The sequence below is a fragment of the Lithobates pipiens genome, unplaced genomic scaffold (assembly GCF_037356315.1).
Source record: "Lithobates pipiens isolate NorthernLeopardFrog02 unplaced genomic scaffold, aLitPip1_a1.2 Scaffold_18, whole genome shotgun sequence".
In the NCBI taxonomy this organism is placed as follows: Eukaryota; Metazoa; Chordata; class Amphibia; order Anura; family Ranidae; genus Lithobates; species Lithobates pipiens.
Genome location: NW_027507758.1, coordinates 171584121 through 171599682, shown reverse-complemented (window position 1 = coordinate 171599682; position 15562 = coordinate 171584121). Strand labels below are relative to the sequence as shown.

Sequence of the window (15562 nt, the reverse complement as noted above, 5' to 3'; positions counted from 1 at the left end):
CCCTGCCTTCCCGCGGGTGGGGGGCCCGATCGGGCCCCCCCCCCAGTGCCTGCGGCGGTCGGCATTCGTTCGGGAGCGATCCCGGACGAGGGGACGGCCATTCATTCATGGCCACCCCCTCGCGATCGCTCCCGACGAATGAAAATGTCCGGTGACATCACTTCCTCTCCTGTAATGTAAACACAGGAGAGGAAGTGATGTATTCTCTCCTCCGTGACGGTATTTTTCGTTCCGGCACCGAGGAGAGAGCATCGGTGAGTTGCACCAACACACCACACATACAGTAGAACATGCCAGGCACACTCACACCCCCCCTTTACCCCCCGATTACCCCCCCAATTACCCCTGCCCCCCCAGTCACAGTGACACCAATTGCATTTTTTTTTTTTTTTTTTGCATTGGTGTCATTTGTGACTGTAATAACTGTTAGGGCAGTTAGGGTTAGCCCCCTTTGGTTCTAATGTACCCCCCTAACCCCCCCAATAAAGGTTTAACCCCGTGATCACCCCCCGTCGCCAGTGTCACTAAGGCTGGGTTCACATTGCAGCGGTTTATGAGAACGGATGTGATTCGCACCGCACTGCAGTGCAAATCACATCCGATCTCTGTGCGATTCGAGTTCAGCCATACAGATAGTATGGCTGAATTCGCATCACACCCGCCGCACCCGCCGCAAATTCGCACGGGACCCTTTTTTTGGTCCGCAGCAGAATCGGATCGCATGGGTGTTCACACCATGCGATCCGAGTTTGCAGATCGCACTGCGATATGCGAACTGATCTGGGGGTGTCATTAACATTTCACTGACACTCCCAGCAGTTCGCATAGGGCAGTGTGAACTGCCGCCGGGAGGCATGCGATGCGGGAACCCGCCGCGGATTCGTGGCGTTCCCGCATCGCTCCAGTGTGAACCCAGCCTAATAAGCGGTCATTTTTCTGATCGCTGTATTAGTGTCACAGGTGACGCTAGTTAGGCAGGTAGGTATTTAGGTTCGCCGCAACTTTTTATAGCGCCAGGGACCCCCATATACTACTACCCCTGATTGCCCCCTAGTTAACCCTTTCACCAGTGATCACCATATAACTGTTACAGGTGACGCTGGTTGGTTAGTTATTTTTTTATAGTTTCAGGGCACCCGCCATTTATTACCTAATAAAGGTTTAACCCCTTGATCACCCGGCGGGTGTCATTTGTGACTGTAATAACTGTTAGGGCAGTTAGGGTTAGCCCCCTTTAGTTCTAAGGTACCCCCCTAACCCCCCCAATAAAGGTTTAACCCCGTGATCACCCCCCGTCGCCAGTGTCACTAAGGCTGGGTTCACATTGCAGCGGTTTGAGAACGGATGTGATTCGCACCGCACTGCAGTGCAAATCACATCCGATCTCTGTGCGATTCGAGTTCAGCCATACAGATAGTATGGCTGAATTCGTGTCGCACCCGCCGCAAACTCGCACGGGACCCTTTTTTTGGTCCGCAGCAGAATCGGATCGCATGGGTGTTCACACCATGCGATCCGAGTTTGCAGATCGCACTGCGATATGCGAACTGATCTGGGGGTGTCATTAACATTTCACTGACACTCCCAGCAGTTCGCATAGGGCAGTGTGAACTGCCGCCGGGAGGCATGCGATGCGGGAACCCGCCGCGGATTCGTGGCGTTCCTGCATCGCTCCAGTGTGAACCCAGCCTAATAAGCGATCATTTTTCTGATCGCTGTATTAGTGTCACAGGTGACTCTAGTTAGGCAGGTAGGTATTTAGGTTCGCCGCAGCTTTTTATAGCGCCAGGGACCCCCATATACTACCGCATAAAGCCCCCTGATTGCCCCCTAGTTAACCCTTTCACCAGTGATCACCATATAACGGTTACAGGTGACGCTGGTTGGTTAGTTATTTTTTTATAGTTTCAGGGCACCCGCCATTTATTACCTAGTCCCACTAGTGTACCCCTAAATTTAGGGGTGTCTACTTTCCAAAATGGGGTCATTTGGGGGGGGTTTGTGCCATCTTGGCATTTTATGGCCTTCAAAACTGTAACGCCCTTAGAAAGCCTGAAGGCGGTGCTTGGTTTTCGGGGCCCCGTATGCGGCTAGGCTCCCAAAAAGTCCCACATATGTGGTATCCCCGTACTCAGGAGAAGCAGCAGAATTTATTTTGGGGTGTCATTTCACATATGCCCATGGCATGCGTGAGCAATATATCATTTAGTGACAACTTTGTGAAAAAAATAAATTAAAAAAAAAGTTTGTAATTTTCCCGCAACTTGGGGCAAAATATAAAATATTCCATGGACTCAACATGCCTCTCAGCAAATAGCTTGGGGTGTCTACTTTCTAAAATGGGGTCATTTGTGGGGGTTTTGTGCCATCTTGGCATTTTATGGCCTTCAAAACTGTAATAGGTAGTGAGGAGTGAAGTCAAATATTTACGCCCTTAGAAAACCTGAAGGCGGTTCTTGGCTTTCGGGGCCCCGTACGCGGCTAGGCTCCCAAAAAATCCCACACGTGTGGTATCCCCATACTCAGGAGAAGCAGCAGAATTTATTTTGGGGTGTCATTTCACATATGCCCATAGCATGTGTGAGCAATATATCATTTAGTGACAACTTTGTGTAAAAAAAAAAAAAAAAATTTTTTTTTTGTCATTATTCAATCGCTTGAGGCAAAAAAATAAAATATTCAATGGGCTCAACATGCCACTTATCAATTTCCTTAGGGGGTCTACTTTCCAAAATGGGGTCATTTGGGGGGGTTTTGTACTGCCCTGCCATTTTAGCACCTCAAGAAATGAGATAGGCAGTCGTAAACTAAAAGCTGCGTAAATTCCAGAAAACGTACCTTAGTTTGTAGATGTGACAACTTTTGCGCAAACCAATAAATATACAGTTATTGACTTTTTTTTTTACCAAAGACATGTGGCTGAATACATTTTGGCCTAAATGTATGACTAAAATTGAGTTTATTGGATTTTTCTAACAACAAAAAGTAGAAAATATCATTTTTTTTCAAAATTTGCGGTCTTTTTCCATTTATATCGCAAAAAATAAAAATCGCAGAGGCAATCAAATACCATCAAAAGAAAGCTCTATTTGTGGGAAGAAAAGGACGCAAATTTTGTTTGGGTACAACATTGCATGACCGCGCAATTACCAGTTAAAGCAGCGCAGTGCCAAATTGTAAAAAGACCTCTGGTCATTTACCAGCAAAATGGTCCGGTCTGAAAGTGGTTAAGGAGGTCCTGCCATGTTTTGTTTTTTTTCCCTTTTACAAGGGATGTTTACATTCCTTGTAATAGGAATAAAAAGGGACACAATTTATTTATTTATTTTTAAATAACAGCGTAAAAATAAAAAAAATGTAAAATAAGGGGGGAAAATAAAAAAAAATAAAAAATTTTAAACTCTCCCCGTCCTGCCGTGCTTGCGTGCTAAAGTGAACTGATTGGAGGTTTGTTTTGTTTAATAAATGTTTCAATGTAAGAAATTTTCTGTATCACTTACTACTTAAAGTGGAGGGCCACCCTGAAAATTTTTTTTTTAAAAATTACAAAAAAATCTAAAAAAAAAAAAAAAAAAAAAAAAAAATGAAAAAAATTTTTTTTTTTTTACTTACCAGAAATGCCTGTTGCTAGGCACATAATCCTAATCTTCCTCTTCCTCCTCCGGAGATCTTCTGTCTTCTCTCCGTCGCGGCGTCTTCTGGGTAATGGGTCGCGCTGTGTTCTGGGAACTGTGTGTTCCAGAACACAGCGCGTCCCATTCAGAAAGCGCTGCGGGACTCGCGCATGCGCAGTAGGAAACGGGCAGTGAAGCCATAAGGCTCCACTGCCTGTTTCCCTTAGAGGGAATGGCGGCGCCGGGACCCGAGAGCCGAGGGACGGGTCGGCCTCGGGCGGCCGACATCGCGGGCGCCCTGGACAGGTAAGTGTGTTTATTAAGTCAGCAGCTGCAGTGTTTGCAGCTGCTGACTTTTTTTTTTTTTTTTTTTTTTTTTTTAAACGGCCCTCCTCTTTAAGGCTGCTTTTACACTGGAGCAGGCAGGCGTTGACAGTAAAGCGCTGCTAGCTTTAGCGGCGCTTTATCGTCATTTTAGTGGTGCTATTCGGCTGCTAGTGGGGTGCATATATCCCAGCTAGCTGCCGAGGAAGAGGTTAAATGTGGCCATGAAGCGCCGCTGCCAAATCGCATTGCTTGCGCTTTGGCAGTGGTGCCCATTCATATCACCACTCCAAAGGTGCTGCTTGCAGGACTTTTTTTTTTTTTTTTTTAACATCCTGCCAGCGCATCGCCTCAGTGTGAAAGCACTCTCTTTCACACGGACTGCAGGGGAGCCGTTTTGCAGGCACTTTACAGGTGCTATTTTTTAGCCCAAAAGCACCTGAAAAACACCCCAGTGTGAAAGGTGTCAGTTAGATTTTATGAGATGAAGGGGGGGGGAATAAATAAATAATCGGCATCATATAGTCGGCCGCCGTGATTTCTAAATATCGGCATTGGCCACAGAAAAATCCATATCGGTCGACCTGTAGTTTACGTATAGGAGACCTGGATAAAGCAGTTTTACTTACCCAATCCTTCACTCCCAAGTTTTTCTTAACGCCGTTAGACTGCTCCCTACAGCCTCCAGTCCTCTGTTTTCAGTTATTTTTATTACATTTAGAAAAGACATAATCCAAAACAATCAAAAACACATGTAGTATTCCATAAATAAGCACAAGAAAAGACATTAAATCTCCCAAGGGATTCCATATACAGACGATTACCAGCATGCAATAAATAGAAAGAGGAAAGGGGCATAAGACAAGTGTGGGGCACCCTCTTTCAAAGATAGGTACCTTCTCTCCTTTGCATTCCAGCAGTCCAAGGTTCTCCGACGTCATCAAGACTGATGCAGGAACCACAGCCCAGCAATTGACATGAGGAGTCCACTGGTAGAGCATGGGAGAGCAGAGGATCAATTAAGTAAAAGTGTCATTACTGTCCCTTAATTACAAAATTGAGTAGGCAATGAGGAACCCCCTAGGAGATGCTACACATTGCCATTGATACTAAAAACTTATAACAAATGCCAGGTCCTATTTAGAAATCAGCTTTTTTGAATTTCAGACCAAAGTCCACGGATTGCGGTTCAAAATTCCCAAAAACTTCTGATTACTGGCCCTTAGTCTACGTTTCCACTATTGTGACCCCAAAGTCGTGCGAGTGCAGCTTTGATCCAACTTTACACTCTCTGAATCAAAGTCGCAGGAACCTTTTCAATGTCGCATAGGTTGGAATGGGTGCCATTGAAATCAATGGGATGTGACTTGTCATGCCACTTTGTGTGTCCAAAGTCACATGACAAGTTGCAGTAGTGGAAACAAAGCCTTAGACTAAACAAGCATTTAAAACGAGAGGTATGGGGTTGTTAAAAAAAATAAAAAATAACCTTCACGCTCGCCTCTATTCCGCAGGACTGGTATGATGCTGCAGCCCTCCCCTGCTAGCTTTAAGCCTGAGAACCAAGTGATCATATGAGAGCTTACTTGAGCTCCGGGCAGGAAAAGGGGCGGGGTGGCAGCACCAGGTTTCGGCTCACATCTGCATGCACAGCTGTCCATCAGGCAGATGGGTGGATTCCGACAATGGTCAGGATCCTGCCTAGAGCCGCTCTAGGACATCATCGGACAGTAGGTGTTAGCACTCATGTGACCCACAAAATGGGAATGGCAATTTGGGAGTAGCCCCACTGCAAGGGGGAGGCAAATTTCTTGGAGTTGTGCCAAAAATCACCCAAAAAAAAAAGTTGAAGAATTGCAGTCTTCATTTTTCTGCCACTATGCATTTACTAAACAAATTTTTTATATACACACACACACACACACATATATACATATACATATATATATACATACACACACATACATGCATACATACACACACACACACACGCGCAATGACTACATTGGTAGCTTTGTTCATCACCCAATGAACTAGTTAGGCTACTTTGACACTGAGACGCTTTACAGACGCTACAGTGCTACAAATTGCGCCTGTAAAGAGCCTCTCCTGGCTCTCCAGGGTAAAAGCCTGAGTGCGTTCACACTAGAGCGGTGCGTTTGCAGGATGGTAATAAAAGTCCTGCAAGCAGCATCCTTGCAGCGTAGTAGAAGCAGTGTATACACCGCTCCTAAAGCATCCTTGCCCTTTGAAATCCATGGGGCAGTGCTGCCAAACCGCCGGCAGTTTTAACCCTTTTTTGCCTGCTAGCGGGGGCCAAAAGCCCCCCGCTAGCGGTCGAATAGCTCCACTAAAATGACGGTAAAGCGCTCCAGTGTGAAAGTGGCCTGAAACAGGTTTCCAAAAAAAGACAAATGGCCACCTGACGCCTGTAATTGCTGTTCTTACGCAAGTGTATTACGCCTAAGCCTGTGTTCAGCTAAAACGCTAGAAAAAGGATTCCAAATGATTAGCAAAAATAAAATAAAAACTCAGATCATCATTCATTTTGAAGCTCCTAACTTAATTTTTTAATCCTATTCTGTGCCACGTTTACTTTATTCAAAGCCTGAGCCTGCAAAGGGTACTTTGCATTCCCAACAGAAAATGAAATTTGCAAAGTTTGCTAGAAATGTTATAAAAACTTTCTACTTCAAAAACACCTAAAAGACCTTTGTCTTTGTGCCTACAGGCTCCAGAAAACCACACCCAGATATGGCATCTCTATTCACTGAGGTCTGAGTATACAAAGACAGCAAGTAAACGTGTCACAAGCCTGGAGAATACAAATTAAACATATGCTGAAAGAAAAGCAAAAAGCAGTTACCCAGAGTAAGAATCACAATTCAAAAAATGAGTAAATCGGGTCCTGGGAAATCTCACTTTATTCTGTCACTCACATTATACTTAATAATACTGTCCATTGCATTAACCTGTTAAAGAGTAACTCCAATCTTGTTGGGGGGGATATTTCCCTCTGGGTGAGTACATTGCAATGTGTACATTGCAAGGATATTAAACTTTGTTGCAGATTCCTACCTTCTGTTATTCTGAACAAATAGTTCTTTGTCTTTCAGCATACCCATGCTGCAGCTCAGCCCGTCAAGCGCCCGCAGTGCGCAAAATCGGAAAGGAAGATCGGGTGAAAACAGAAGCCTCTGCAGCGGTGACAGCATACCGCAGCTGGAGGGCTTAATTTTAAAGTGGTTGTAAACCCCTTTTAGGAAATCCGGAAACAAAAAAAATCCTGCAAGACAAAGACATAATGAGCTAGTATGCATAGCATACTAGCTCATTATGAATAACTTACCTGAGAACGAAGCCCCCGAAGCGGTCCTCCGTCTTCCTCTTCGCCGCTGCCATGGATCCCGGAGCGACTTCCACAGCGCCGGAGCCGCAATGACGTCAGCGCCGCTGTCTACAGCCAAATATCTCCTAAACCTTATAGGTTTAGGAGATATTTCTTGGACCTACAGGTAAGCCTTCATCTAGGCTTACCTGTAGGTCAAAGTTGGTTGTAAGGGTTTACAACCACTTTAAGGCAAGTCTTTCATGATGTGCTAATATGCGGTGGATACTAGCACAATATATTACTTTGCAGGAGAAAACATTTTTTTTCCTTGGCACAATACAAGCCAAAAGCTACACAAAGTCGAATTTAGTCTACACATTTTGCAGTGTTTCCACTTCTTCAGGACAAAAAACATAAGCTTGCTTGTACAGATTGATGAAAAATAAAAATCCATCTTACTTTAGACTCACGCACAGCACAAAAAAAAGTAGGTATTATAAATGGCCCCCATCTTCTCCTGTCCTGTGGGGAGACACACAAGGTCAAGGAGGGGGTGCTGAAGTCATACTCACAATTAACAGGGTTTAAAGTCCAAAAAAAGAAACTGAATCCCAAGAGTAGGAAGTGTGGGGTCAAGCACATGAGCCCCACATTGGAAGTATAGCCCAATAAAGTTCTATTTTCAGACACCCCAAAAGCACTTCCTAGTCAAGTAACCGAGGGACACCATCAAGAGGTCACTGAAATGCTGTCCCTGGGTTACTTGAATGGGAGGTGCTTTTGGGGTGTCTGAAAAAAGCACTTTGTTTGGATATACTTGAATTTTGTGACTCGTGCTTTACTCCGTACTCCCTACTATGGCGTTTGACAGCTGCTGTGTGCATGAGGTCAACTACTAACCAGTAGGTTTGGGCGACTGCACATTCCAGCTCAACAATGCACTTTGCACTACTTAAATAGGTAGCCACTTATGTGTCAAGTAGCCCAATCCAGAGTTATGGAACAGAACCCATCTTGCAGGTTACACGATTCTTTAAACCATGAAAGCTGTGCTCCCATTGTATACTTGGGCACATGGCTGCAGTACAAACATAATCTATTGAAATTCCAACTGCAGTCTAATGACAGTAGAGCCCAGAAGGCCACTAAATTGCAATCTTAATAAGCCCTAACTTAATTCTACAGTGTACTAGGTCAAGGTCACATAACATTGGTCCCTGCCAGAAGTGTACAGCTGTGGCCAAAAGTTCTGAGAACACAAATATTAAACTTTCACAAAGTCTGTGGCCTCCATTTTTATGATGGCAATCTGCTTTATACTCCAGAATGCTATGAAGAGTGATCAGTTCACGAAAATGAACTTAAAGCGGGGTTCCACCGCCGTTTTTTTTTTTTCCACATTAATCTGTAAAATGAACTATTCTAAATACTTTACATACTTTTAAGAGCTGTCCGAGTCTCTTGCAGCTGTTTTTCTTTCTTCTAAACTTATTAGGAAAACGTTTCCAGGCGTTTTCCATTTTGCCTGTGGGCATGTGAAGCCCCCAGGCATTGACTTCCGGGGCACAGTCCTCCTAAACTCCCATCATGCACTGCCCGTAAGATCTGCGATCTCGCGCATGCGCAGATCAATCCGCTCGAGCGCTGACAACAACTCAGGTCGTGCGAGATCTCGAGCCTGGGCGCCGCACAGACTCCTGGGAAATAAAAACAACGATCCCAGGAGCCCCTGCGGCCGACAGGAAGAATTGACCTGCCACTGAAGCCCCGCCCATTTCCGCAGCGGCCCCGCCCCTTTCCAGAATCTCCAGAGGCAGAAAATTTGAAAGAAGAAAACAGAAGAAGACAGCAGAAAGGTAAGGGAGATATCTAGCGATTAGGGAAGGGGGGGATCACATAGACGTAGGACTGTTAATTAGGGTGGACCTCCGCTTTAATCCCATAAAAAAAACATTTCCACTGCATTTGTGAAGAAGGCTTCAGGGTGCCCAAAAAAGCCTAGAAAGCAACAGGACCGTCTCCTAAAGTTGATTCAGCTGCAGGATCGGGGGAACCACCAGTGCAGTGCTTGCTCAGGAATGGCAGCAGGCAGGTGTGAGTGCATCTGCGCACATGGTGAGGCTAAAGCCCCATACACACTATCAGTTTTTCTGCCGAGTTTTTCCTTCAGATTTACCAAAACCATATAATGAGGTCAAACCTTAGGAGTTTCAATTTGTATGCAATCAGGCAGGCCCTTCTACTACATGGTCTTGGCAAACCTGAAGGAAAAAAATCAGCAGAAAATCTGATAGTGTGTATGGGGCTGAAGACTTTTGGAGGATGGCCTGGTGTCAAGAAAGGCAGCAAAGAAGCCACTTCTCTCCAGGAAAAGCATCAGGGACAGATTGATATTCTGCATAAGGTACAGGGATTGGACTGCTGAGGAGTAGGGTCATTTTATGATTCCCGTTTTCCAATTTGAGGCATCTGGAAAAAACCTTGTCTGGTGAAGAAAAAGGTGAGCGCTACCATCAGTCCTGTGTCATGCCAACATTAAAGCATCCCGAGACCAAGGAAGTGGGCTCACTCACAATTTTGCCTAAGAACTCAGCCATGAATAAAGAAGGGTACAAAAAACAACCTTCGAGAGCAACTTCTCCCAACCATTCAAGAACAGTTTGGTGATGAACAATGCCTTTCCCAGCCTGATGGAGCACCTTGCCATAAGGCAAAAGTGATAACTGTAGGTTGGGGGAACAAATTATCAACATTTTGGGTGCATGGCCAGGAAACTTCCCAGACCTTACTCCCATTGAGAACAAGTGATCAATCCTCAAGAGATGGGTTAAACAAAAAAACACAAATTCAGACAAACTCCAAGCATCCATTATGCAAGAATGGGGTGCCATCAGTAAGAATGTGGCCCAGAATTTGATTGACAGTATGCCAGGTGAATTGCAGAGGTCTTGAAAAAAGAAGGATCAAGAAGGGCTAACACTGCAAATAGTGATTCTTTGCATAAAAGCTTAATGTAAATTGTCAATTTTAGCCTTTGACACTCATGAAATGCTTCCAATTATACTTCAGTATACCGTAGTAACATCTGACAAAAAGGATCTAAAAACACTGAAGCAGCAGACTTTGCGAAAATTAATGTGTGTATGCCAATCTCAAAACTTTTGGCCACGGCTGTATGTTGGGTAGGAAGTTCAGTGTCAGAGCTAGAACTTCCTGTCCAGTCCTCTGCCACGAGACCTGTGAGCTGTGTTCATTAGCAAAACTGATATGCAGTCACATGGAAAAAATAAAAAAAAATTAAAGGGGCATTATAGACAATCATAATACATATGAGGCCATACACAGGAACCAGTCCAAGCCAGCCCCCGAGTTATATAGTACAGTGTATTTTTAGGGTACCCTATCTGATGCAGCAAATTTGAACAAATCCAGTGACCCATAACTAAATTGAAACCTACATTTTTAAAAGTCCAATAAATGCCTTTGAATCAGGTAAGTACCATAATATCAAATTTCCTTAGGCTAGGTTCACTCCACCGCTGGAATGCAATGCGTTAATGCAAGTTTTTTCACATGTTAATAATATGTGCTGTGTTAGGAAGCTCATTTAAAAATTAGTGGGCTGGCAATGCTCCTCAACATCCCTAACAAAGACCTGCCCCTTCTCTGGGGGTGCAGCAATCGACACCCATTAGGGAGGAGTATTGGGGTCCCATTCAAAAATAATGGCACCACATCATACAAAAGGCAAGTTGCATGCACTGTAACACGTCCCTGCAATACAATAATGTGGACCGAGCCTTAGGCCTTGTTCCCCAGGGTGTAAAGAAGGGCATTTGCTTCACTTTTTAAAATGCTTTGTAGAGCAAAATGATGGTTTCTGAAACATAAAAGCAAACAGTCCAACACATACACACACTACAATTGCTCTGCTCAGTGTTTTTGATCTTGCCAGCAGCATTTGGGGAGGGGGGAGAAGGAGGGGGAGGGGTTGTTGCAATGATAACTTTTAAAGTTTGTCAAAACACCTTTGTTTAAATAAAAGACAGTTGATGCTTGGAATTCCTTCCAAAAAAGAAACCTGTTTACCATTGTGTTATGAAAGCTTAAAGTGGTTGTAAACCCTTACAAACCACTTTGACCTACAGGTATAAGCCTAGATTAAGGCTTACCTGTAGGCCCAAGCAATATCTCCTAAACCTATATGGTTTAGGAGATATTTGCCCGAAAACGGGCACCGCTGTCTACGGCGCATGCGCCGTAGACAGCGGCACGCAGGCGCACTGAGTGCGGCATTCTCAGCGACGGAGCTGCCGCGCGTGTCGGCTCCCGTGCGCATGCGTGGGAGTGACGTCATCGCGGCTTCGCCGAATGACAGCGGCGGAGCTGCGAGACCCCACCAAGAAGATGGATGCGGTGGACTACAAGGGACAGCGGCGACTTCGCTGGCTCCTGTGTCAGGTAAGTGACACATAATGGGCTACTATGCGATGCATAGTAGTCCATTATGCTTTGCCTTTGCAGGGAATGAAAGAGGAAGTAAACTCATCAGGGTTTACTTCCTCTTTAAGATGCTTTAGAACACTTCTTAAACACATCCAAAATACTTTAGAAACATACTGTGTAATGTTCATGTAATGCCCCTTCAGTACTTGGTGCAGAGATAGTTTGACTGACAATTACTTAGTTAGGCAATAGTGCACCCAAATTAATTTGATTTTTATTCTTGGAGACAGAACTGTCTTTTGGTCAGTATTAAACCCAAAACCAAAAATGTAATCTATCACAGCTTACCAATCAATGTGATGGCTGAATTTGTTTTTTTTCCCCCCTCTGTTCTGCCCTGCTGACCTGGTCAGTAAAGCACAGGGGGCATATTTGGACAGCAGTGGTCAGTCTGGAGGGAGAGGAGTCTTAGAAGTACTAGTAGATTTAAATCTACTCCACTAACTCCACTAACAAATTGAAGCCAAACTCCAGCTAACACAGTTACAGCAAACAGTTTTTCCATTTTTGGATAAAGATTTTACATAAATAAAATCTGATTGTTTAAAGCAGGGATATGCAATTAGTGGATCTCCAGATGTTGCAGAACTCCAATTCCCATGAGGCATAGCAAGACTGACAGCCACAAGCATGACACCCAGATGCAGAGGCATGATGGGACTTGTAGTTTTGCAAAAGCTGGAGGTCCGCCAATTACATATCCCCGCTTTAAAAGCAACCCTGCCAGCGGTAAATGGTATGCTTTACCCCCGTATCTGCAAGGGAGCTTTTCTGTTGATAGACTTACTGGCTGGATCACCCAATGGAAGAAAGCTAAAAAAAAGGGAAACCATCACAGCCAGCACAAGTAAGAATTGGCAAACCGCAATATAATAAATGATTTATTTTGGGTTTAATACAGCTTTTTTCAATTTGTATTATGTAAAGAAGCCCATGTCATTGTACCTGTAAAGCCCCATACACACTATCAGATTTTCTGCTGATTTTTGTCTTCAGATTTAGCAAAACCATGTAGTGCAAGAGCCTGCCTGATTGTATACACATTGAAACGCCTAAGGTTTGACCTCATATTATATGGTTTTGGTAAATCTGAAGGAGAAAAAAAACTAAGCAGAAAATCTGATAGTGTGCATGGGGCTTTAGAGGTTCAGGCTTTGCCCATCATGGTGGGCACACCCCTAAAGTATCTTCATGGACTGAGAACCATAGAAATGGACAACGGTCCTGGAGCACCATGGACAATAAGTAGTCAGATCTTAAAGAAGATCTCTAGCTTTGAGTGAAGGTTACATAGTTCTTTTGGACCAAGCTGGTCCACTTTAATGGTATTACTTCAGTAAGGTTCCATTAAAACCTAGGTATTTTGGGATCGTAGCAGAATCTCTGCGATAATGCCAGTGATCTCAAAACCAACTTCAATGGCAAAAACACAGGTTTTGGTGTCTTTTTCAATGGCATCTAAAAACACAGTGTGGTTTTGCCGTGATTGTTGTGCGGCAAACATTGTGTGAAGCTTGTCACCCAACAAGCTTCACAAGATGCAATTTGCCGCTATAAAAAAAAAATAGTGCAACAATCACTGCAAAACCGCCTTGCATTTTAAGTGCCATTGAAAATAACGACATCTGAGCCAGCGTTTTGCAATTGTAGTGCATTTTGAGATTGCGTGCAGAATTGCAGGGACAACGCCAGGATCTCAAAATGTGCAGGTGTGAATGGAACCTAAGACATGCAGAAGCTCTCAGAACTGTATGCAGCCTCAGCTACATCTCCTGGCTGTGGGATGGAGACCTCCTTTCCCATACATGGGAAGAATCTTCTAAAGATGATGCACAAGAAAGCCCACAAACCGTGAAGACAAGCAGAATAGAGCTTTCTTTTGGCGGTATTTGATCACCTCTGCGGTTTTTATTTTATTTTTTGCGCCTCTAAAAATAAAAAAATAAAAAAAATAAAAAAGTCTCATCAGTTTAGGCCAATATGTATATACATTGTTTATATACTAGACACTTCTAGACGCAAACACGGCATGTAAATGTGGCTAAACGGATTTTTTTAGAGATCAGTTTCTAGCTGTCAAGTTAAATTGTTCGGGTTAACCACTTCCATATCGGGCCATAGTAAAATGACAGCCGCAGGAACCCTTCCTCCCTCCGGGTGGACGTCATATGATGTCCTTGGCTTCCGGCATTGTGGAGGGCACACGCCGCATCACTGGGTACCCGATGTGTGTGCCTGGCGGCCGTGATGCCCGTCGGGCACCTGCGATTGCATATCACAGAGCAGGGACGTGGCTCTGTGTGTGTAAACACACAGAGCCACGTCCCGTCAGGGGAGAGGTGAACTGATCGTATGTTCCTTGTGTATAGGAACACCGATCGGTCCCCCCAAACAGTTAGAATCACTCCCTAGGACACACCTTTAACCCCTTTGGCACCCCCTGTTAACCCCTTCCCTGCCAGTGACATTTATACAGTAAATCAGTGCATTTTTATAGCACTGATCGCTTTATAAATTTCATCGGTCCCAAAATAGCGTCAAAAGTGTCCAATCTGTCCGCTGCAATGTCACAGTCATGATAAAAAAAAAAAAAAAAAAAAAAAAAAAAAATCACATATCGCCGCCATTAGTTGTATAAAGAAAATATATACGTTTATCGAGATTTTTTACCAAAAATAGGTAGAAGAATACATATCGGCTTAAACTGAGGGAAAAAAAATGTTTAAAAAAAAAAAAAAAATTTGGGATATTTATTATAGCAAAAAGTAATAAATATTGTGTTTCTTTTATAAATTGGCGGTCTTTTTTTTGTTTATAGCGAAAAATAAACAAACGCAGATGTGAAAAGAAAGAAAAGAAAGCCATTTGTGGGGGAAAAAAAAAAAAAAAATGATCAAAAATGAATTTGGGTACAACATCGCATGACCGTGCAATTGTCATTCAAAGTGTGACGGCGCTGAAAGATGAAAATTGGCCTGGGCAGGAAGGGGGTGAAAATGCCGATTGTGGGTGTAATGCCATGGTCCTGCAGACTGTCTGTGTAGCTGTCTGCCCGTACCTCTGATACAGGCAGACATTTACATTGACAGGAAGAAACAATGAACTATTTAGAGAGCTTACCAGCGCGCTGGTGATTCAAAGAGAACTACAAGGCAAAAGCCGTCAGAGCCTACCAGACTTTAAACGTCTGATGCGGTCAGGCGGGGCCCAGTACCTGTAACATGTTACACCCTTAATATGGGTGTAATATGCTACAATAGGTGAACATACACACACATACATACATACATACATACATACATACATAATCACGCCCCCCCCCCAGAGGAGTAGTACAGTGTTGCTATGGTGACTCCTACTACTCTGAAGGCAGTATATTTATTTGTTTTTTTCATATTGTAACCAGTCAGTGTCCCTGTTCAACGCCACACCAGTTATATGATGACCCTGTACTGCACTGGTGACAGTATGTAAAGAAAAAAAAAATAAAATGATATAGTGAAAACTTTTATTTAGAAAATTCCATACACACACACACACACACACACACCCCTCAGTTTGTAGGCAATATACAGCTCACACAAACTTTTATTTTTTACTAAAGACATGTAGCAGAACACGTTTTGGCCTAAATTTATGACAAAATTTGAGAGTTTATTGGATATGTAGAAAGTAGAAAATAGTTTTTTGTTTTTATTTTTTTCAAAGTTCAGCCTTTTTTTTCCCCCCATTTATATACTGTAGCAAAAAAAAAAAATGATGTCATTTGTTGACAGTGTTGCATGAC

At 43.7% G+C, this 15562-nt stretch overlaps 1 protein-coding gene across 4 annotated transcripts in view; it reads right to left on the bottom strand.

The window, feature by feature from the left end:
• Positions 1-15562, bottom strand: part of TTC13 (tetratricopeptide repeat domain 13) — a 119356-nt gene that overhangs the window by 99777 nt on the left and 4017 nt on the right. For 2 of the 4 annotated variants that reach the window (XM_077486390.1, XM_077486391.1), the window contains exon 2: positions 4835-4927. The exons of the other annotated variants lie outside the window; for them this stretch is intronic. In XM_077486390.1, coding sequence (XP_077342516.1) covers positions 4835-4927 — 93 coding nt within the window. The remainder of the gene's footprint in view (positions 1-4834; positions 4928-15562) is intronic. 4 annotated transcript variants of the gene reach the window in all.